The sequence below is a fragment of the Argopecten irradians genome, chromosome 1 (assembly GCF_041381155.1).
Source record: "Argopecten irradians isolate NY chromosome 1, Ai_NY, whole genome shotgun sequence".
Classification (NCBI taxonomy): Eukaryota; Metazoa; Mollusca; class Bivalvia; order Pectinida; family Pectinidae; genus Argopecten; species Argopecten irradians.
This window is the reverse complement of record NC_091134.1, coordinates 59148126-59173201: the sequence shown is the minus strand read 5'-3', so window position 1 is coordinate 59173201 and position 25076 is coordinate 59148126. Positions and strand designations below refer to the sequence as shown.

General features: G+C 38.3%; 4 protein-coding genes across 5 annotated transcripts; all 4 read right to left on the bottom strand.

The window, feature by feature from the left end:
- Positions 1-515: 515 nt before the first annotated feature.
- LOC138335586 (L-sorbose 1-dehydrogenase-like) lies at positions 516-11019 on the bottom strand. 2 transcript variants are annotated; one of them, XM_069284749.1, is made up of 11 exons: positions 10765-11019; positions 9039-9247; positions 8349-8538; positions 7713-7844; positions 7504-7625; positions 6970-7137; positions 2852-3002; positions 2501-2661; positions 2240-2408; positions 1300-1525; positions 516-1166 (listed from the first exon to the last, which is right to left on the bottom strand). In XM_069284749.1, exons 1-11 carry the CDS (start codon positions 10889-10891, stop codon positions 1001-1003), a joined length of 1821 nt encoding a protein of 606 aa, XP_069140850.1. In that variant the 5' UTR covers positions 10892-11019; the 3' UTR covers positions 516-1000. The 2 variants fall into 2 exon arrangements, with proteins under 2 accessions (XP_069140850.1, XP_069140858.1); XM_069284757.1 differs by lacking the exon at positions 9039-9247 and having other exon boundaries at positions 10765-10970.
- A 1972-nt stretch (positions 11020-12991) lies between these two features.
- On the bottom strand, positions 12992-15411 carry LOC138336335 (putative uncharacterized protein DDB_G0284695). Its single transcript, XM_069285809.1, has 4 exons — positions 15398-15411; positions 15096-15152; positions 13604-14672; positions 12992-13060 (listed from the first exon to the last, which is right to left on the bottom strand). Exons 1-4 carry the CDS (start codon positions 15409-15411, stop codon positions 12992-12994), a joined length of 1209 nt encoding a protein of 402 aa, XP_069141910.1.
- LOC138335577 (sarcoplasmic reticulum histidine-rich calcium-binding protein-like) lies at positions 15096-22828 on the bottom strand. The gene is made up of 3 exons (XM_069284739.1): positions 22608-22828; positions 15402-19883; positions 15096-15152 (listed from the first exon to the last, which is right to left on the bottom strand). Exon 2 carries the CDS (start codon positions 18588-18590, stop codon positions 15486-15488), a length of 3105 nt encoding a protein of 1034 aa, XP_069140840.1. The 5' UTR covers positions 18591-19883; positions 22608-22828; the 3' UTR covers positions 15096-15152; positions 15402-15485.
- LOC138336249 (uncharacterized) lies at positions 18632-19818 on the bottom strand. The gene is made up of 2 exons (XM_069285698.1): positions 19363-19818; positions 18632-19219 (listed from the first exon to the last, which is right to left on the bottom strand). The coding sequence occupies exons 1-2, from the start codon at positions 19816-19818 to the stop codon at positions 18632-18634; spliced, it is 1044 nt and encodes a 347-aa protein (XP_069141799.1).
- Positions 22829-25076: the final 2248 nt, after the last annotated feature.

The window sequence follows — 25076 nt, the reverse complement described above, 5'->3', positions numbered from 1 at the left end:
TTGCTATACAAATTTCCTTGATTTTATTGTTGTTGGATTAACCGCGGTAATTATATCAGCTTCAGTGCCACATAAAGTTAATTGAGTAATTGTATTACGTACATGGGTCAACCAGGTGGTATGACACTTAGCCTCAGGGCAATGGACACGCCAATTAAGTATAATTAGCCTACCCGCCTGACCAGTATATTTAGAGCAGTAAATGTCAGGTATTTTTCTGTTGTATTTCATTTAAGCTTATGTTTATACTCTGTAAGATCAGTGAAGGCCACGACCACCGAACGGACAACACGGCACTATTTTGGATTATCCAGGATATGCCTACCGTTCACGGCCAAAGTGCTAGTGTAATAAAAGACCGTCAAAAGAAATCATGACGGATCCTTGTTTCTTTTACGAAATCAACATTTTGTATAACAAGTGAAAAATTTCCTTGTTATAGTACTGTCTATTACTGCGGGAATCATCATAGAATACAGATATCTCAATAGTAAAAAATCATACCGAATATCATATTAGAAATACAGATATCTCAAATAGGTAAAAGTCATCGTACTATCTATTACTGCGGGAATCATCATATTAGAAATACAGATATCTCAAATAGGTAAAAGTCATCGTACTTTCTATTGAAAACATCATCGATACACACTTTTTTGTTTTGTTTTGCGACAATCATCTCTGAAACAAATCATGCTATGCTTAATGGTACTAAATAACTCACTTTTTACCAGCTGTGCCTTCTCTGAACAAGTGAAGGTCCAACTAGCCCACATATATAGATTTGACATAAGGACATATAAAGTCAAACACTCAAAATCTTTGTGTTTTACTTTCGATTTTTTGCTTAGGATGAGTTTCCCGTTTGTTTTATCTGTTTGTTATTTTTGATTTGTTTCCCAGTTGATTAAACAAGAGGCGATATTTTATCAATTGTGAATCTCAAAACAAATATTTATGTCTTCATGATCATTAGATATCTAATTGCTTGACCACGTCATCATATATTCCTTGTCCTCTGTCTTAAGTTTCCAACCGTATCCACATTTCTAATGATATCAGCAGCCTTCTCCGCTATCATGATAACTTGCGCGTGCGGAGAACCGGAGTAAAGGTCGCGGATGACAGAAGCATCTACAACTCTTAGTCCTGACACACCCTTTACCCTGTACAAAAATAGATACAAAAATAGATAAGCATTACTGCATGCTGTTATACAGAGGAAGTGAAATCCAAACACGAGAACAAGATAATTTGACACAGAATGAAACGTAATCCCAAACGTAGTCAAATAATTACCTCATGTATGGATCGACGACAGCTGTTGGATCGTCTGAAGATCCCATCCGACAGGTTGATGCCTGGTGATAAAGAGTTGACGCTAGATGGCGCACCAAACATCTCCAATAATCGTCACTTCCGGGGGTATGTTCTTTACAGAAATTAGGATGCCAGGCATCTGAAGCTTTGGCTCCTATTGCTGCCATGGTTCGTGTATTAGCTAATCTTTCACAAAGACGAATACCTAGGATACACATTAGTAATTGTAAAATAATAATGTCAGTTGTAGTAATTGCATTGTCAAATATTGAAATATATAAGGTATAAAGGAAAATCCTTTTTTCTATGAAACTGAAGGCAGGGCCATTAAAGAGCGCAGTCAGATGTTTAAATAATCATTAAGTATGCAATGTGAAAAAAAGTGAATTTTCTGTAAATAACCGAGCCGATTTTTTCTCTATCTTTCACCCCCCTCTCATTTAAGAAGAAAAAAATATTTCCATAACAGATATGCCGTTTTCGGTCAGCTGACTATACTAGAAGCTGGTAGGGAAAGTTAATTTTTGAATACCAACCAAAAATATATTTATGTACCGAAAGGTTGGAAAAAAAAAGCAAAACAATATTGCTGACGATCATTGTATTAGTGAAAGGAATGTAATGAAAATCTGTCAAGGAAATGAAATCAAATTACTATGTCCCCTTCAAGAACGTTTGAAAATTAGAGCTTCACATGGATAAGGATTCAAATCACAAGAGCTTACTGCAGAGCATCATAGCCACGGTAAATGAATCAAATATCGCTGCCGAAAACTTTACCTGTCTGTGTTTGAATGATGAAGATAGGGTTTATATGCCTTACCTTAGAAGTGCTTCGCGTTTCTTGTCCTTGCCCTAATTAATTTACATTACCGGTATGCTTGCAGCAACGTTTACCTATTTACTCATCTTTACCTACCTTTTAAATACGTGTCTACATCTTCCGATTCTGCTAGATAATTTGGATTAATGAGCGGGTGATCAAATGGGTTTTTTGAACGAAGCCGAATGGTGCCTTTGCTTTTAGGCTGAAGCAGAATTAATCCAAATGAAAAACTTCGCTTGCCATCTGGTATAGGATTGTGCACCTATGTTAGAGAGAGATAAACGCAATTATAATCAATTCAATACATGCTGTCTATTCTAACTTCACAATTGTAGTAAAAAATTAAAGACTAACCTCATCCCTAAAATTAAATATTCCCATGTTTTGCCCTGATGAAGAAATAGACTTGCTGTAGAATGAGATCTGGAGATCTGCTGGTTGTTGTCCGGTTTCTCCAATCGATGTGTCGCTATGGAAAAATGCTGATGCCTCTGGTCCCCCATATGACAGCGGTCCTGTTGGATATAACAATAATTGAATTATTAGATAGAATGATGCCGCTAATAAAACTTTCCTTCTGTGAAACTTTTTTTCGTTCGAGGCTAGACATCATACAACAGGAAATGGGATTAACCTGAGATAATGTAACCCTTGTTGGCGATCTTGTGAAACATTCTTTTGATAGTACATATTTTCAGTAGCTACCTTTTCCGAGTAGTTCATACCGCAGCCTTTCCATGACAGACCCAGCCTCCTTCTCTGTTGTAGAAAACGAGGTGTTGGTTAGTTGCCGGAACACAAACATCAAATGGTCGTGCAGGTTTTCTCCGACAGGAAGGTCAGCAACAACAGGAATCTACAAAGGAAATACTAAGAGATTTGGAAGCAATGTTTCTAACAAAAATGACATGTGTTTGTGTTGATTTGTCTGTCTTCTGAATAGTCTCAAGGTCATGATATTCTCTGTGCTGCTAGACGACTTTCTAAGCTAGATAGAATGGGCTCCTAACCTATAACAGCACTGGTTCAGTTGCTCTACCTGTCTTGAGTAGCAGCTATATCTGGTTTACTATAATAAAATCCGATATTGACGCATGTATGTTACACATTAAGGTTATGGCTGACTGAGGAACATGTCCTCGTTTGCTATATGCAATTTATAGAAGATTCTCAGGCTCTGTCGTGTACAAACACGAAACATGGTGTCGGATTGATGTTTGATGAACTGTAGATGAAGCTACCGAATGGTGCACTGTGTCATTAAAATCATCAGAAACGGGTGAAGAAAATCCGCCAACAAACTGACGTAGGTTTGATCGAGTATGGACGAACTATGAGATTGCTTCTGAACTTGACAAAAAGAATGATGCATTCCGTATTGCAACCTTTCTAACGTGTGTTGGATCAGACGCAATAGAGATGTTCGAACGATTTGAAATCTCGGACGCGGACTCAAAAGAGACGAAAAAGATCATAGAGTCGTTTGTGAACTTCTGTATAGGCAAGACCAAAGAAAGAGGTATTGAATCAATAAGCGTGATCAAGGATACGATTCTGTAGACACCTATGTGTCAGCTCTCAGAAACTTGTAATTATGGTGCTCACGAGGACATTTTGATTCGAGATAAAATTGTAATGGGAATCATTGATAATTCCACGAGAAAAAAAAACTGCTTCAGGAACAAACACTGACCTGGGGAAAAAGCGTAGATATTTGCCGATGCTAATGAAAAAACACAAACACAAATGAAAACGATAATGCACGAAGAGGTCAAACAATAAGACCGCAGTACAATGGAAGACCTCGCAATTCAATGTCCAAAAGAACGTTAAATGTGCAAACTGCGGTCGTCAACATCCAATCAGAAAATGTCCCGCGCTCAACAAAGAATTCTGAAATGTGCTGATTTTCAATTAGACACTTGATCATCCGTGAACGTGCTTCCATCTGAAGCGTATGTGAAAGTTTTCAATGGCAATGAAAAGTACAGCATGGGATTTGAAGTTGTGAATGGTGCATGGTGTACATCCGATACTAGGTCAAGACTCGTTCGACTCGTAGGTAAAGACGTTCTCACTCGTGTTAAGAAACCAATGGGTTGGAGTTCCGCGATGATAATGGTGGCAAAGTCGTCATGAAAGATCCGTCCGTGCATAGATCCGAAACCCTAAAACGAAAACATTCTGATGCCGACTCTCGACGATGTGTTGCCAGATCTCAACAAAAGTATTCACGGTCGCTGATGTTAAAATTGGATTTTGGCACGTAGAACTGGACGAAGCCAGCAACCTACTCACTATATTCTCAACTCCATGGGGCCATTACCGCTGGAACCGCTTACCCTTTGGTATCTCTCAAGCCCCTTAGGAGTTCCAAATGAGAATGAACGAAGCCCTAGAAAGACTCGAGGGTGTACGCGCGATGCACGATGATATCTTGATATTCGGGTCCGGCCAGACCGACAACGAAGCGTTCCAGGACCATGAAAAATATCTAGAAGCGTTTCTTAATTTCTTAAAGAACGGAATAACAAGTTAAACAAAGACCAATTTAAAGTCAGAATGGACAGAATAACGTACATGGGACTCTAGCTAAATCCCGAGACGACGCGAGTGATCGCCAAAATGAGTGAATTCGACCCTAAGAAGAAAACCGTGCTGCAATGTGGTGCGTCACAAACCGGTCTAGGTGCGTGTCTATTACAAGATGAACATACAGTGTGCTACGCGTCAAGGTCGCTTACCCAAACTGAGGAGAGATATGCACAGATTGAAAAAGAACTTCTCACGGTCGTATTTGGAATGGAGAAATTCGAAACGTATATATACGGTAGGCCAGTATTAGTGGAATCGGACCACAAACCATTCGAGATAATCAACAAGAAAAATATCTTAAGTGCACCTAAACGGCTACAGCGAATGCTACTGAAATTCGACATCACGATCGCCTTCAAGCCTGCGATACAACGTAGTTGGCCGACACACTCAGTCGAGCATACATCACGACAGAACCAGACAACAGATCCTACAGTGTGCAGGAGATGGAATACGAAAACGTAGTCCTGCCGATCTCGGAAAACCGGTATGAAACGTTAAGAACAGGAACTCAAAATGACAAGACTTTGTGTGACCTTGAGACTCTTATTTTGAGAGGATGGCAAATACGCGAGCTGAAGTACCCGTGTACCTACATACCTACTTCACTTTTTGTGATGAACTGACTGTGCAAAACGGACTGATATACTAAGGTGAACGTGTTTCCGTACCCGATTCAGAACGTGTCGATTTGATTCAGACATCGCATGCACACATCAGAATTCAGGAAGATATCCGCAAAATCCGAGAATGCCCTTTTGCCCAGGAATATATAAAGGCATTGAACAATTTGTGAGTAATTGTGCCATCTGTAACATCAACAGAATGAACCCCTGATCAATCACGAGATCAGTACACGACCTTGGCAGAGGATCGGATGTGACATCTTCACACTTCACCAGAGAGACTTTCTTATAAAGGTAGATTACCATTCGAATTTTTTCGAGATAGATCGTCTACACGACAAGACAAAATAGGTAAATTGAAACTTCAACTCGAACGATACAGCATCCCGGATATCGCAGTAACGGACAATGGACAACCTTTTGGTTCTCGCGAGTTCAGTGACTTTGCAGAGAAATATGGAACACCGAACTAGTTCTCCGTTATCAAACGGTAAAGATCATGTCAATGATAGTCGCGGATGACCAAGATCCGTATCTTGCACTGTTAAAGTGGAGGAACATCCCGTCCGAAGGTCTAATTCTTCGGTTCAACGGTTGCTCAACAGAAGGACGAAAACTCAAATACCGACGTCGTCTCAGTTGTTGGAACATCAAGTTCCAAGCTATGTCCACGAACAGTTAACATGTCGAAAAGCTAACAGACTTACTTTCATGATCGGAACTCTACAGAACTTCGTCGCTCAAAATCCGTGATACTGTGCGTATCAAGCCCTATGGGCAGCGCACAGAGCGGGAGAGAGCTGTGGTATACAGTCAAGTCGATATTAGGTCAAATCGTGTTAGGTCGGAAGATGGACGCGACTATAAGCTGAATATGAGACATCTGCGTAAATCAAAAGAATCGCCTTCCTTTATTAGGTATTATAAGGTGTTCGTGATAGCTTTACTTGTAAACTGATTAAAACGGTCCCACAAAAACTTCTCCCGTAATCTATGCCATTCTTCTATTGTTATTTTTTTTGGCTTGTCCCCATTGCCGTGAGGTGATCTGGTGGTCCTGTCTTTTTCCTATCGGAAATGACGCTCCATTGTTCCGAGATGATCTAAGATCCTGTCCCTTTCCTATACCGTAAATGACATCCCATTTGCCTAAGATGATATGAAGATCTTTCCCTTTCCTTCCGTTAATGACTGGCCCCCATTTCCTTGAGGTGACCTGAATATCCTGCCCCTTTGCTACGGTAAATGACTTACGCCAATGTCCTTGGGGTGACTTGATTATCCTGCCTCTTTCCTACATTAAATGACTTACGCCAATGTCCTTGGGGTGACCTGATTATCCTGCCTCTTTCCTACATTAAATGACTTACGCCAATGTTCTTGGGGTGACCTGATTATCCTGCCTCTTTCCTACATTAAATGACTTACGCCAATGTCCTTGAGGTGACCTGATTATCCTGCCTCTTTCCTACATTAAATGACTTACGCCAATGTTCTTGGGGTGACCTGATTATCCTGCCTCTTTCCTACATTAAATGACTTACGCCAATGTCCTTGGGGTGACCTGATTATCCTGCCTCTTTCCTACATTAAATGACTTACGCCCATGTCCTTGAGATGATCTGATGGTCCTACACCTGACAGCATTAGGATTTGAGGCGACTGTACAGCTCCTGCCGACAGGATTACCTCCTTATTGGCTTTTACAATTCTCCTGTGCTTGTTGTGTGCTACTTCTACACCCACAGCTCGCCCGTCTTCTATCAAAACCTAGTACCAACAAACATACAATGGTAAGATTAGCGATTTCAAATTATATTGTACTACCTCCTTCTTTATAATGAGAACTCCAGTTTGCTTTGTTGTTACGGCGTTGTATCCATTTTAGATGAAGTGGTTCCAATGGTATATTTAAAATCAGATCGAACCAAAAATAAGTAAACGGATTATCTACGTTCGGTTATAACCGAAATATAAGGACGTTAAACTCCATGAATCAATAAAAAAATAATTGGAATGTTTACTGGGTTTTGAGAGAAAGTACCCAAAACAACATTTATGTATTTGTAATCTAAAAGAATTGATACAGAACAGAGAATTACATGTATAAAGATTGTTATTGAGGGTTTCGCTTACTTTTGTAACATGACAGTGGACATGAACTTCTAAGTTTGGACGATGCATAACCGGAAGTAGGAAAGCACGTGATGTGCCGTAGCGTTGTCCGTCTTTTATATTGGCCTGCATTGAGCAAAACCCTGAAAAGGTATATTGAAGTTGTCAGATAAATACAACAACAAGGACACTGAGTAACAAACATTGGCATAGAATGAAGAATTGTATACCTTCTATGTTCGGTCCACTGTTATCCGGATTAACCTTTCCACCTATTTCCTCCCAGGCATCAGCATACAGGTCAACCAGTGGAGTGACCCTGACCTCCGAGATCGGGAGTGGACCATCACGTAAGTGATACTCTGAATAAATAACAGCTAAAGGATCATTTTGTTTAGTGATACATATACATATGTAGGTAAAGGTATTGCTATGTGGCGGTTCCTTGGGACAAGAACTCAGATCATTTCATGTTATACGCGAACAAACTTTGTTTGGTGGTGTTCACCACTCCAGCTTTAAAACATTTTTACCAGATAAATCGATTGTGGGTTACTAAAATTTACTGCAGCTTCAGTTGTTTTAGCTAAATTAAATTCACGTTACAGCTGTTCCCTATTTATATATTCAGAATGATACCTATCTCCACTAATATTTGACAAAAGTAGCACAAATTGCATTATACAGTTGTTCCCAGCCTTGACGCTGTTTATTTGCCATAGTTTATTATTTTTTGAAGTCATTTTGGGTTGATCGTTATTATCTTGGTCTATTATTATTCCGTTAATTGGAGTAAAGACGCTATACTGGTTTCGTGAATTTTCTTTTTTAAAGTAAAAAAAACCAACATTAGACAAATTACGTACTCGAGTTTTCCAAGCTAGCAATCTGAATATCTTCTGACTTGAGGAAATATGGGAGCACGTCGTCATAGCCCCACCCATCACATCCATCTGCCGCCCATCTATCGTACATTTGGCGACCTCCACGGTTATACGCCATGGCGTTCAGGTTACTGGATCCGCCTAGCAGCTTCCCACGTGGTACATACCCTACCTGTGGTTTAAAGTGGATGTATAACATAAGATCTAATATAGCTTGAAATATTTGGGTGAGGACAGCGTCATTCTATTGTCTTTGTTGGGTGAGGACAGAGTCATTCTATTGTCTGTGTTGGGTGAGGACAGTGTCATTCTATTGTCTGTGTTGGGTGAGGACAGTGTCATTCTATTGTCTGTGTTGGGTGAGGACAGTGTCATTCTATTGTCTGTGTTGGGTTAGGACAGCGTCATTCTATTGTATGTGTTTGGTGAAGACAGTGTCATTCTATTGTCTGTGTTGGGTGAGGACAGCGTCATTCTGTTGTCTGTGTTTGGTGGGAATAGCGTCTTTCTATTGTCTATGTTAGATGCGGACAGCATCATTCGAGTATGAGTATGAGTTTGAACGTCAGATATCTATCACCAGTATCACTAAGAAAGCGTTTCAGGGAAGAAATATGTGTGGGCCATAAAGCTCAAATCTTCAGATGTAAGTGGTAACAAAATCAAAGTCACCTGGTCGTTCATGCCAAACAAAGCGTTTTGTTGGGGAGTAGTGTAGAACTGCCAATCCAGATCTGTCCCCTGTAATGTAAGGAAGTAATACGGGGTGGAGACCAGCGGGTTATCATCTGCTATTCCTCCCGCTTCAAAAATGGCTACGGTGACGTCACTATCCTCAGACAGACGACTTCCAAGAACTGACCCTGCAGTGCCTCCGCCAACTTTCAAAACAAGGCACTCGTTTAAAGTAATGCAGTTTATGCTAGCTGAGTAGTAGTTACCAGTGGTATCTATATCGGTACTCTGTTGCTGTTGCTAGAGACAATATTATACTTTAGAATTACAGCAGTCTGAGTGTCGTTTGAGCCATATGCTGGTCATGGCCGATAAGCATTAGTTTTTGTTTATAGATACTTGAGGGTTAGGACATCATGATATGATATATGATTAAGGTCAAGTCGGAGTCCTTTAGGAGTTATGGGGAGGGGGGTTAAACTGTTTTGTCCAGATATTTTTTAACGTTTTTTTCATAAATTACTATGCATTGATATGTCAAATAATAAAACAAATTAAAACATAAGTTACTGTCAAAGAGTATATCACAGAGACTAGTTTTTGTAAAATGCCCATTATGCACCATCTCGTGCCATGATATACCCGAAGAAAATGACATATAGCATATTTTCTCTCATACCTACACGTGTAATACTGGCTGGTCTAGGTGCAATGCACTCAAGCCGCCTGAGGCTGTATTGCATGGCTACCCATGCAACAAAGCCTCGTGACGTCAACTAATTCACGATTTTCTAGGTACAATTTTAATAAAAAAATTCAGAATCTAGACTGGATTAACTTTAAAAGATACTAACAACGGCATTTGCGTTGAAAATATCATGCAATTTTCATGTGTGGCGAATTTACTTGCAGTCGCGGTTTTTTTTTCGAATTTATTTCAAAATGGCGTAAAAATCATAGTAGTAAAATTGCAATAACAAGGTAAAAGTATGAGAGAAAAATACTCTTTCATACGTAGATATAAAGGATAGGTTAAGCAATATACTTGCATACGTAAACTTATAAAGATAAACTAGCTCAAATAATATGTTGGAATACAATAATAATTTTTAAGTATTTCAAATATGCATAATATTAAATATAATTACATTCTCTCAAATGTAATTTAATCAGAGAAAGCTAGTAGTATTTGAGTCAGTTTATCTTATCCTTGACCTCAACCATATCAGGATGTCCTAATCCCGGGTGTCTGTAAACAAAAAAATAATGTTTATCGGTCGTGGCCTCGTGAGGCCCCACATTGACACTCGTCCTTTATGATACCGACACCCTACTCGGGTCTATCAAATTATCTAAATGCAGACATGTGAGATAGACTGGTTCTCGAAGTTAACAATTATCAGTGTCCCAATTTCCAAATTAGAAAAATATTTTAAGGTTTTCTTAAATGTATTATTATCTGACATCACATTATGATAGAAAATCTTGTAACTGTCGAGTGTATATCAATACCGCAGATTTGTCAATTCAAAGCTTTTCATAATGAAACTGGAATTACATTGAAACGGTTAAGCTAGAATACACGTTATGTTGACATTGTTAATATGACAATGCAGAGACGACGTAGGAGTCCATATCAAAGCCGGACAAAGCAGTGAGGGCAACACGCTAGTCACAGCTTACAAATCCCACGATACAAAGATAACGTCTACACTACACTTACCGATAATATAATCATACGATTCCTTTGGTTTCCTCTTTGTACGTTGACCATTATACCGAGTTCCGTAATACAGGGCTAAAATACACGCAATGACAGCTAAAACCGACAGTGTATGTATGAGTGGCATGGTGGTATCGGCGCTGTTTCTACATCTATCTCCGTAATATCACTGCCTGTGTCACGTAGTCTGATAACAGTCTGTAGATGAAAGTATGCACACTTTGTTATTCAAATGAAATGGCGATAAAACATACAACACTCATAATATACCACAGGGAAACTTTACGATCAGCCATCAGTACATCGAGTATATTTTTATTAGATAAAAACAAGGTTGACGTCTGTAGGCTTAAGCATAAAATCCTGCACTTAGTGATACAAGTATGAAATTTGCTGTATCTATGACCTAATACTACTACGTGTATTTAGGACTGGACCCCAAACCCGGTCTTGCTGCTGATGGCCATATGGAGGACAATTTTTCAAACATGCTGTCACAGAAATGTTTAAAGGCTATTTAATTTTGTGTTTATATTTTCCGGGTTACTGAATGCAGTAAACATTTTTAAAGGTGGCTTAATTATGATTCTATATCATAATCACTTTTCTTATTATGCGCGAATGTTGAAGTGCATTTTATACTACTTTTCCATTTTGACTCTGTCCCAATATAAATGTTGTTTACAAATGGCATTGGATAGATTCAAAAGATTTATATCTACAAGCTCACATCAAGATATTTTGTATAAAAAATAAACCATCTTTTATATGTGATATGATTGATATAAACATACAATTCAAAGAGTTATAACGCATATCGCTCTGTTTCGACTAAAGGTGACCATTTTCAAAGGCCGAAATTAGATATCAAAATATGATGCTTCTGCATATTTATATGCTTTTACATGAACCATATAACTAATTAAAAAGAAAAAATAATCTGTTATTATATATTATTAATCAAATGGTTGCAAAGTTGCATCATAGTCCGATTTGCGGCTTAGGGTTGGGTTTTTCCTAACAAAAACCAACTTTTTACATAAAGCTCATAGAGGACCAACATTTACTATGGCTCATTTTATTCAGTGTGATACCAATACACATTTAACTCTTCCTAATACGGGGCGCCGATTGGACGACTTTGTAATAAAAATCAATTTTTCTACACAAAATTGAATTACACAAAATTGAATTCTGTCACAACGAAATAACTTTCGTCTTACATAATTATATTTCAGCACACAAAATTCATTTCTATCATGACAAAATTCATTTCTTATGGACAAAATTGAGTTTGTTAAACAAAAGTGATTATTGAACACAAAATTCATTTAGAACTGTCATGACAAAATTCATTTTTGTGGACAAAATTGAGCTTTGTTATACAAAAATGAAAATTGAACACAAAACTCAATCTTTGTATCTGATGATTTGATTATACGTACTGTTAAGTATGGAAAGAGAGCTCCCATGAGGCAGTGTACAGTGGTGTTGATCCATTACTTGACTGATTTCCTGTTGGGAGCCCAATGTTGGTCCGTGGTGCCTTTCTATTGTGCATCTGACGGACGTCCACAAAGTTCTGTCAAAGCATTCTGTATCTTTTACGCTGACTGGAAGGCAGAAATAGTTTGTTTCCTTTCTGTGGATGATGGTCTGGGTGAATGGGAGCATGTAATGGCGTCAAACGGAATTCAGATCCCTGCCAATGTCGTGTGGGTGCTGTTCATGGCATATCTTCTGTTGTCGGTAAGCAATACGAAGTAATTGATGTGGGGCAAAACACCTGATATAGCAGCATTGGATCTGTTTGCTCTGGGTGATAAAGGCTGTTGTTATACCCCTATAAAATAGTGTCTATATAAAATCTATTGACAAAAAATGCCAATAAATGAACTGTTCCGTCGAGCGGTCCAAAGAACTGTTAAAATCGACTGTTAAAATGTGCTGTTGGACCGGAGTGACGTAACAATGGGGTATAACAAAATAGTTATCGACTGGGTTTTCGGACAAAAGGTGATTTGTTGGACCCTCACACAAACTGTTGCCCTCGGCCTTCGGTCTCGGGGGTCTAGGGCAACAGTTTGTCTTCGGATCCAGCAAATCAAATGTTGCTCTCAACCCCAGTCAACAACTGTATATTACTACTGTCATACCAATTGTCAAGGTTGATGGGGTCATAGAGGTTCCGGATGATGTGACTTATATGGTAAACATAATTCGAGAGTTAAGGAACCAAGTGGAATGCCTGGTCCCGTATGGCATACGGACTTGTGCTGTTCTCGTGATTCGGTGTCTGACATTACAAAAGGGAGAGAGTTTCAGAATGTATGGAGTCATGGTTCCAGTTTCGCAATGCTATGGTGTTGGTTCCTGTGTATCCAAGGGAAATCTGGAGTTATCAGATCTAACGATTGACACGTTGTGGTTACCGATGGTAAGGCCTGGTAGGGTCTGCATTGCCTCACGTTTGGAGTATTACAAATGACTACGAAAGTGTTTTGACCATGTATCCAGAATGAAATGAAGAGCAAATGCAGTTACGTTTGTATAAAATAAAACTCACTTTTATGATTGTAACTCCGGGTTCTTTCAATGCCAAATCCATGGTGATATTTTATATAAATTCACACTGAACATAATCATTATACATCAACCCATTCATGTGCATATTCCATATTTCTTTTTACCATACGAACTATATCCAGATATAAATTAACTTTTTTGTCCAATTACTTTCGCGATAAAATCCGAGCATGCCCCCAACAAATCTAAGAATAGTAGAACAACAATTTGATAACCTGCATAACAGCATGATTATCTAACATGATATACCTACCTCTATAATATCTTGCGGCTGTTGCAGTCTCTCCTGTTCTAGATATGGCAGCAAAGCTGCAGTATCTAGTCTGGGATGTTCATCAAGTCGGATGACATACGGATCATCGCCAGCTTGTTGGTTCTGATGGGTTTCCATAACATTTCCAGAAAGGAGATCGTCCTGCACTGATCCATTCCGATTCTCGTCCAATATTCCATGTCCTTCTCTAATTAAATCATTTACATGTACATGCAATGGAGATACCTCTGGTGTATGGCGATCGTTGCCGTGACGTTCGCGCCTTTGATTCTCTGGTAGCATTCTTTCATCGCGACCATTACTTGAACTAGCACCTGGAGGTTGGGGATTGTGACTTATCATAGCCTGTTGTGTCTGCGACCACTGTGACCGTCCAGAGTTTACATCGCCCGGGTACATAAGAGAACCAGCATTCTGCTTACTGTTATTATGATAGCGGTATTCGCAGAATTCCTGGTCAGAAGGGTGAACATTTTCTCCAAGTCTATCTTCAGATTCATTATATAGCAGATTCCTTTCATATGTTTTGCCATATTTTTTGTTATTTGATGACAAACTTCTGTTTTCAAACGTCCTTCCATCACTTTTGGGCGCAGCTTGTGGATATGCATTCCTTGTGTTTTGATTATTTAAACCTTGTTGGATATCTGCTGGATTTTCTATGTTCGGATTTGTCTGTGATCCCGTGCAGTGATCGTTGACATCCCCCCGTTCTGAGCTATTGGTTTGACATTTGCTTTCGTTAGTGTACGATTCGTCTTCTGTCCGGGTTACAGTATGATCATGATCTACGGGGTTTGAATCCTCCAATGATGGCCACGGAGGATCAGGATCAACATCGAAGCTCTGTTGAAGGTTTGAACCAGTTGTTTGATTGGACAGAAGTAGAGATAATTGATCTTTAAAAGTCTTCTCTTCGACTTGATATTCTTTTGATCTCTCAGGGTGGAGACCTCTAGGTTTGTCTGTTTGTGGTATGTCTGGATGAATTCTAGGTCGACCAGGTATACTTGGGCATGCAAAAGGCTCCGGAGGTTCAGCGTCATCGCTAAAACATAATAATTCAAAACTCAATTTTTTGTTTAGTTTTACGTCCTATTAACAGCCAGGGTCATGTAAGGACGTGCCAGGTTTGTTGGTGGAGGAAAGGCGCAGTACCCAGAGGTGGAGGGCTTGTGGTAATATGTCGGGACATCTTAACCACTCGGCCACCGCGGCCCCAAAACTCAAATATCTCAAATACATACCCATATAAAAATCTAATTACTCTGCTAATTCAGATAAATTGCGAATTCCTACATACTTGTTTTATATTGATACATTATATATAAATCTTAATACAAACGGAATCAATAATTTTCTTGAGTGTCGAAAATTTTTAAGTCAATCTGAATAACTCTTTTACCTAAATGTATATGTACGTATATCATAGTGTACAGAATAATGCATTAACCATATTTGTCTCTATTACCTGTCGGTTTCATCCCCATAGTTCACATCAATGTCCAGATGATGTGGTAAGTCTTTCCTGAAAAATATGCAAAAGGAATTATTAGAGATTCTGAGTAATTCTAAATTGTTTATCAACTTTCATTTCCAGTTTTACATTTGAAATAAAATAGATTTGGGATTATCAATTAATTCTTTAAAATAGGTACTACACAGACAGAAAGGACCAATAAATATGAGCTCACACCTCACGGAATGACTTCAAATTATTAGCATTAATTACTTTAGTTCTTTTATTTTCTAATTTTATTGATTAATGGATACGTACGAGTCTTCATATTCTGGCTGATGTTCCGATGGCAAATTTCTTTTCGATATACTGATTCCAGTTCGTACGACTAACGTTTCCTCTTCATGTGTTCCAGAGGCTGCAGGGAGGGGAGAGTTTCTCGGCGCTAAGTATGAGACATTTGGACCTTCTTGCCTCAGCCGATCTTTTCTCCAATGTTGAACTGTTCACATCTATAGTCTGATGTGTACGCACGTCTTGTTCGTACTGTTTATTAACGACAGTTTTAAACTCTTCTTTGTGTGTATCCAACTCCACCATGCTTTCATTTTCATGCACGTGATAACGTCGATCATCTTTCTGTATATCCGCGTCACCAATGACTACAGATTTATCGTACTCCTCTTTTAGTGTACCCACGTGACCAGTGTTTTGATCTTCGGATTTATCGTACTCCTCTTTGACTGTATCCAAATGACCAGTGTCTTGATCTTCAGATTTATCGTATTTCTCTTTCACTTTTCCCACCTGACCGATGTCTTGATTTTCATATTTATCGTACTCCTCTTTGACTGTACCCACGTGACTGGTGTCATGATCTTTTGATTTATCGTACTCCTCTTTCTTTGTAACCACGTGACCAGTGTCTTGATCTTCAGATTTATCGTATTCCTCTTTCACTTTTCCCACCTGACCGATGTCTTGATTTTCATATTTATCGTACTCCTCTTTGACTGTACCCACGTGACTGGTGTCATGATCTTTTGATTTATCGTACTCCTCTTTCTTTGTAACCACGTGACCAGTGTCTTGATCTTCAGATTTATCGTACTCCTCTTTCACTGTACCGACATGACCAGTGTTTTGATCTTCGGATTTATCGTACTCCACTTTCACAGTACCCACGTGACCAGTGTCTTGATCATCGGATTTATCGTACTCCTCTTTCACTGTACCGACATGACCAGTGTTTTGAACTTCGGATTTATCGTATTCCTCTTTCACTGTACCCACGTGACCAGTGTCTTGATCTTCGGATTTATCGTACTCCTTTTTCACTGTACCGACATGACCAGTGTTTTGATCTTCGGATTTATCGTACTCCTCTTTCTTTGTAACCACGTGACCAGTGTCTTGATCTTCAGATTTATCGTATTCCTCTTTCACTTTTCCCACCTGACCGATGTCTTGATTTTCATATTTATCGTACTCCTCTTTGACTGTACCCACGTGACTGGTGTCATGATCTTTTGATTTATCGTACTCCTCTTTCACAGTACCAACGTGACCAGTGTCTTGATCTTCGGATTTATCGTACTCCTCTTTCACTGTACCGACATGACCAGTGTTTTGATCTTCGGATTTATCGTACTCCTCTTTCACAGTACCAACGTGACCAGTGTCTTGATCTTCGGATTTATCGTACTCCTCTTTCACTGTACCGACATGACCAGTGTTTTGAACTTCGGATTTATCGTATTCCTCTTTCACTGTACCCACGTGACCAGTGTCTTGATCTTCGGATTTATCGTATTCCTCTTTCACTGTACCCACGTGACCAGTGTCTTTATCTTCGGATTTATCGTATTCCTCTTTCACTGTACCCACGTGACCAGTGTCTTGATCTTCGGATTTATCGTACTCCTCTTTCTTTGTAACCACGTGACCAGTGTCTTGATCTTCAGATTTATCGTATTCCTCTTTCACTTTTCCCACCTGACCGATGTCTTGATTTTCATATTTATCGTACTCCTCTTTGACTGTACCCACGTGACTGGTGTCATGATCTTTTGATTTATCGTACTCCTCTTTCTTTGTAACCACGTGACCAGTGTCTTGATCTTCGGATTTAGCGTACTCCTCTTTCACTGTACCGACATGACCAGTGTTTTGATCTTCGGATTCATCGTACTCCTCTTTCACAGTACCAACGTGACCAGTGTCTTGATCTTCGGATTTATCGTACTCCACTTTCACTGTACCCACGTGACCAGTGTCTTGGTCTTCGGATTTATCGTTCTCCTCTTTCACTGTACCGACATGACCAGTGTTTTGATCTTCGGATTTATCGTACTCCTCTTTCTTTGTAACCACGTGACCAGTGTCTTGATCTTCAGATTTATCGTATTCCTCTTTCACTTTTCCCACCTGACCGATGTCTTGATTTTCATATTTATCGTACTCCTCTTTGACTGTACCCACGTGACTGGTGTCATTATCTTTTGATTTCTCGTACTCCTCTTTCTTTGTAACCACGTGACCAGTGTCTTGATCTTCGAATTTATCGTACTCCTCTTTCACTTTTCCTACATGACCGGTGTCATGATCTTTAGATTTATCGTACTCCTCTTTCACTGTACCCACGTGACCAGTGTCTTCATCATCAGATTTATCGTTCTCCTCTTTCACTGTACCTACTTGACCAGAGTTTTGATCTTCGGATTTATCGTACTCCTTTTTCTTTGTAACCACGTGACCAGTGTCTTGCTTTTCGGATTTATCGTACTCCTCTGTCTTTGTAACCACGTGGCGAGTGTCTTGATCTTCGAATTTATTGTCCTCTTCTTTCTTTGTACCCACGTGACCAGTGTCTTCACCATCAGATTTATCGTACTCCTCTTTCACTTTTCCTACATGACCGGTGTCATGATCTTCAGATTTATCGTACTCCTCTTTCACTGTATCCACGTGACCAGTGTCTTCATCATCAGATTTATCGTTCTCCTCTTTCACTGTACCTACATGACCAGAGTTTTGATCTTCGGATTTATCGTACTCCTTTTTCTTTGTAACCACGTGACCAGTGTCTTGCTTTTCGGATTTATCGTACTCCTCTGTCTTTGTAACGACGTGGCGAGTGTCTTGATCTTCGAATTTATTGTCCTCTTCTTTCTTTGTACCCACGTGACCAGTGTCTTCACCATCAGATTTATCGTACTCCTCTTTCACTTTTCCTACATGACCGGTGTCATGATCTTCAGATTTATCGTACTCCTCTTTCACTGTACCCACGTGACCAGTGTCTTCATCATCAGATTTATCGTTCTCCTCTTTCACTGTACCTACATGACCAGAGTTTTGATCTTCGGATTTATCGTACTCCTTTTTCTTTGTAACCACGTGACCAGTGTCTTGCTTTTCGGATTTATCGTACTCCTCTGTCTTTGTAACGACGTGGCGAGTGTCTTGATCTTCGAATTTATTGCCCTCCTCTTTCTTTGTACCCATGTGACCAGTGTCTTCATCATCCGATTTATCGTACTCCTCTTTCACACCGTACCCGCACGACCAGTGTCTTGATCTTCGGATTTATTGTACTCCTCTTTCACTTTACCCACGTGACCAGTGTCTTGGTCGTCGGATTTATCGAAATGTTCTTTCACTGCACCCACATTACCAGTGTTTAGATCTTCGGATTTATCGTACTCCTCTTTCACTGTACCCACATTACCAGTGTTTAGATCTTCGGATTTATCGTACTCCTCTTTCACTGTACCCACGTGACCAGTGTCTTGATCTTCGGATTTATCGTACTCCTCTTTCACTGTACCCACGTGACCAGTGTCTTGATCTTCGGATTTATCGAAATGTTCTTTCACTGTACCCACATTACCAGTGTTTAGATCTTCGGATTTATCGTACTCCTCTTTCACTGTACCCACTCTTTTTCTATTCACATGCCCATTGGTTTTAATTGTGGATATATCGTTTTCCACCTCCGGTATTGTCAGCGGAAACGTTTTGTCATCTACGGAGTGAGTGCACTCCTCTCCCGATGTATTTAAGTGCCCCATATTTCCATCTATGGAGTTGCGACCAGTGATATTAGATTCAGAAGTACCGGCGCATTCCTTTCTCTGTGAAACAATGAGTCCGGTGTTTTCATCTATGTGATTATCACTTCCATACCTCTGCCTATCTACGCGATCAGCATTTTCATATATGTGTTTAATTTCGTGCTGTGCGTTCGGTGCATTGGTAGACACAGTGGATAATTCACCTCTGACGATGGATTTGGGCTCTGAACCCCGACTACCTTCTCTTCTGATCCGTTAGCTGCGTCGTAAGACACCGGACACACATGATTTAAGAGATGACGATCAGGTACGGGGGCAATAAACGTCCTGTTCAGCAGTATATTTTTACAATAATCTTTATCCTTATAGTTCTTGTAGTTGTCCTCGTGGGACTTTCTTAATGGAAGTACTTTGTTTTCATTTAAGCATTTAAGAACCTGTTGTTTTGTTAGCTGAGGACATACCGCCTTGATATCTGTGCATATATCCACGTCGTCACGTGTTGTACCCGATTCCTCTTCTAATGTTAATTTCCAATCCTCACGTTTGCTTTTCTTTAGGAAAATATATAGCAGAATTAAGCCATAAAATGTAAAAGCTACGGTAAATACTAATATTAAGGTCACATGGAGATCGCCTGTCATCAATACACGAGCCATATCTTGGTGTTGAACACTTGGTATGTCAATACTCTCCTGTCATCAGTACTAGTGTAACCGTTAATCTGCAAAATATGTAAGGAAAGATAACAGTAAATTAGATAAATATAAATAACATAAAACAAAGGATTATAATGGACCTGATTTAAGAAAATTAATCACCATAGGTTTATAATCATAAATTAGGTGAACGTGTCCTAACATATATTCTGTCTCATTTCAATTTAATCAGTTCCCAAAGGGATATTGGCGCACACCATAAAGTTATTTATGTCAGTTTAAGGATGTTTTCCTGATTTCCCTCTTTTCCCCCATTCTTTGAATTATTTGAAACACATGAAAAAAATCAAATTTGAAAAGTACCCATCCAGTTCATGAAAAATAGCGATAGCAAACTTCAGTTGTCATGATCAAAGATGTTACCTGTCGAGCATCTTGTTATCCGATCGGTTTCAAAAAGCAATATACAAAAATAGCCACCATGGGGAAGCTGATTCTTTTTTTAGAAAAGGCAATAATAAGAATTATTTACGGACGGACGGACGAAATGCAATTTGCAGGGCTAAAATTATGGTTAGTATAAATCATAGATATTTGTTGCTCCACTAATTGCAACTATAACAACTTCCTTGTTACCTCTCCCTGTACAATATTCTAAGTACATTTAGCCCATATCTTATGGAATCTGGATAATACCACCATCTCACCCTCGATTTTTTTGTAATGTTTCAGGGGAATGCTGAAGGGTATTAAATACAACTTGAAAAACCAACACTATATTTGATATTATTTATAAAATTTTATATGCTTCAGTCTGTAAATTACAGCAGTAAATCTGATACAAAACTATTTTTTATCTATTTGATGTGTATTTTGTTATGTCTTTTTTCAATAAGGAAAATTATCCTCAATCAATACATAAATGTTTCCTGACTAGAACCTCTGGCCTCAGAGCAAGTGTAAGGATTTCCTAGTGATGTAACATATTCACAGTCATTTATACTAAACTGAAGAGCAACATCGTCTCATTTATAAACCTTACTGAAAATATACAATAGTCATACTGGGAAATGAAACAAAGAAAAGGGCTATTCAAAAAAGCATGAAGTAGGAAACTTGATATCTAAAAAGGCAGGTTATCCTGTGAACAATGTCGACATCATGACTGAAGTATTGTACTATTTTCTCCGGGGACATAAGGGCAGTCAAAACCAGGAAAGAGTTCCACATGCGTCTTTAGACAAATTGTGTGAAGTTACACAAACCATCCTATGATACACCAAGGAGATGTCCATGTCAAGAACATTACAATGAAAGGTCATGCAGCTGTAGTCTGATCGAATTGTAATAAAGACAAGCATCACTCCATTCTGTGGTTCACCATATCATCCCAACAACAGATACTTGGTGAATTACATCATGGAATGGTATGTAGTGGAAATGCTTTCAGTTCATTACACCAGGTTTTCAAATGGAGCAGGAATTGGATGCATTGTAAAGGACATTCTGCAGCAATCAGAGAAGAGTATGAGGACAGCACTTAAGCAGCAGTATTAGAGGAAGTGGCAAGTTACGAAGAATTAGTAGATGGCATTGATTTTATGATTGATGCTAGAAAGAATGCCAAGGATACTAGTGTTGTTGTCAACGAACAAAATTCACATACAGTTTTATATTCATGGCACAAAGGCAGGCGATCCAGTTTCCTAACGACATGAAAAATTCGGGACTGAAAAGTTTTATGAAGAAATGGATGAGAAATCAATCTCAATAAACATTCACACACATGACAGAAACCTGGCAATAAACAAATTTGTTAGAGAGTCAGGGTATTCAACAAACCAATAGAACAGCTGGCATGCAACCAAAAATTTGAAGAAAGCATTGCGTATCGCTTCAACAGGTCCAGCCGATTAGGAAACGAAAACATGATTACCACTTCTTCAATTCAACACATGCATTTTGGTGCATGAAAACATGCAATGGAGATATTGATCTGCTTAAACGAAACCTGTTGAACATTATTCAACATTACAAAGGAAACCACGCCTAATGTCATAACGAAAGCAGATGTAGAACAGACAAAAATTATGAACAATCCAGACAAGTTCTTTCAGACAAAATTGCTACACAACTTCTGTTTAGGGTCATCACAAATTCAGTTTTATATAAGTCTCACCAGGATTATGCCCTTGCACGTGACACATTTTACGTTGAAAGTTTCAATAATGTGATAAACAATCTTTCATGACAAGCAAATTTCAGTACCAAACAATATAAAACGTGATCTGAACGTCACAATATTCCAAATCCTTGGAGCTCCACAAAAGGAAAAAAAAAGTATACACAGCTTTAAGCTACAAGTACAGATCAAGCATTTGGAACAGAATGACGAGAATTGTGCTTGACTTGTCAATGACTTACTTGATATAGTAAACCAGTTTTCATGGATTAAATTAATAAACAGAATAGTAAGTACGCTTTGTTTATATTGATATACTATACTACGCGTTGCCAATAACAGAGACTAAGTTCCGCCTACTACTGAAAAGAAACCGTACGGATATTAAACTAGGTCGCCCTTGGTCTTTGGCAAACTTATTCTTATATATGAAGTATATTGACTTAATTTCAACCGATTAGTCATTATCGAATGGGGCTTGCGATTATATATATTGACAGCAGGCAAAAGACTGACGACGAATAATTATACATGTATGTAAAGCAAACTGGTCGTGTTTTTGGCGTGCGCGAAAGCAAGAGTGTACACATAGGAAGTAGTTACAAACCTGTGAATTGTGTCCATAACTTTCTTTAGATAACGTCCTTGGTACCTGTATTTTATTCCTAGTCAAAACAAGACAGCTGATATAATGTTTTATGTGTTCCAATTCCCGGAAGTCCGCTATAACATCCGGACGTTGCTCAAAATCTCGTTGAATCTCGCAATATTTCGCGAATCATTTACACTGATAATAAAAGTTGTTTTTCAGCTTTACCCATTTTTATAATAAATGAAACACTAATATTATTATTATGAATTTTAAAATGAATTTCGCCTTGTAAATACCACAGCGCACATAGTATAAATATATCTGAGAACGATAATGTAGGTTGTAATTTGTAATACTAACCATACACCATTTTGTACTGACCTATTTTTGCTTACGACTGACTTAAATGATAAACAAGGTATCGTGATTCTCGGAAAAACTATAAATAGGTGGTTCTGAGAAGAAAATCAAAACAGTTGATCATACAGTATAAACGAAGGATATTATAAATATACATTGCACATGTATATATCTATGTCACTATGTTACTATCACAAAAATCACAGATATTCCAGATTGTGTTTCGTTAATAAATGTGTATATATTCTTATTGACACAAGTCAATATGTGATATCTTACCAGAAAACATCGGTGTCCTGACAAACTATGGCTTAAGAAATTTCCAGGACGTGAGGCAACATCGTTATAGACTCCAACGCACAGTAAACTCCTTCTTTCCTTCATTTTCTTCTCTTTGGAATAATTTAGATATATCTATTAGAAATTCTCCAACTTTAAATACCTTCATATCAAATTTAAGTAAATCTTTCCCTCCAGAAACCGATTTGTGTTTTCTAAATTTTGGTACTAGACAGTTTAATGTTCTTCATTGTAGATTAAGAAATAGAGCAAGTACTTTAAATTACGATCTTTTCAGATCCAATCTTTTTCCTTCAGCACGCTGTGAATGTGGATTCACGTGCGAAGACTCTTATGACTTTTTCCTTATATGCCCAAAATATCACATTATACGACAGACATTATTAAACGATCTCCATTAGTACCCCGTTGACATCACATTAGATACATTACTAAGAGGAGATGCAGATTTAAAAAAAGATGCTAACCTTAATATTGCAAAGGCAGTCCAAATTTATATTGATAGTACTGGCAGGTTTTGACATTATGAGCATCTTACCCCATTTCCTATATCTACCCCGTATCTTAGTTAATTAATAGATTACATGTTATACGTATGTCAACAGTATAAATCAGTTGTATTTTCAAGGCAAGGAATGGCTTCGTGTGGATCTCCCGTGCATTGTTTTCTATGGAATCTGTATAATGGACAACGTTTTAAGGAAGTAACCGATCGGTGTTTCCCAGCATGTCAGATAACTATGTACACAATTATCACTTTTACAAATAATTATAAGTTAATAAATAACTATTCTCCTCTCCTATACTCCTCCATCTTTCCCTTTTCTCCTTCATTGTTAAAATATTAAATTTTGATTCATATTATATATATGTATTGTCTTCATTGCTGTCCATTATGTATATATTCATATTATGTATTCAGGAGAGGACGTTACTAGGTAAGTTGGCAAACCTTGTGTCCAATCCCTGTTGTCTATAATTTACGACATAAAAATATGTTTAAAATCAATTGACACAAGCCAGAGTCTAGTGTTAATACATATTAATTCAATCGAGGAATGAGTTTATTGATGGTTCATCAAAGTGCTAGTGTATACCAGGTAGTTTTGGAGAAAAAACACATTCGTTGTACAAAAAATAACCTTTTTGTGCCGGTTATATTATCAGGAGATGATATTTTCTGGATTTTGCGCAATCTAATTAAAATTAGACTTGTAATTTCACTCCAATACGATGCTCCATGATACGCTCCAATCCTTGTATTTGAGTGCATCGCAGAGCATCGTAATGAAGTGGAATTACATGTCTTATTTTAATTAGATTGGATTTCGCGAGACTTCGTTGTGATCTTAAATTCAGAACGCGAAATATTAAGATAAAAAAATACTCTCATCTAAAGTCGAAATCGCAAAATTGTAATCTGTGAAAATTATCGGTTATTATGAACTTAAATGAATGAATTAAAGACATACCGGTGTTCTAGCTTTTTATGCCATCTTTATCTTCCACTATGACAAATGTATGAAATATGATACCACATGTCGTAGATTGAGTTCCAAGTCAAGTTAGAAGTAGAATTGTCCAACTTCTGAAATAGGCCAACCAAAGAGCTAGTACTTTTTCATGTCATCTACTATTCTGTCAAATTATAAAGCGGTTATACATTTAATTGGAATGTGACAAATAAAGCTAGAATAAAACATATGCAATATTCATCAAAATGAAAGGCATTGTACGTGTATCACAGAGTAAATAAACAATGCGTTACGATGTGAAATATTTTATAAATGATTGTAAATTAAAGAAATAATTATGAAACGTAGG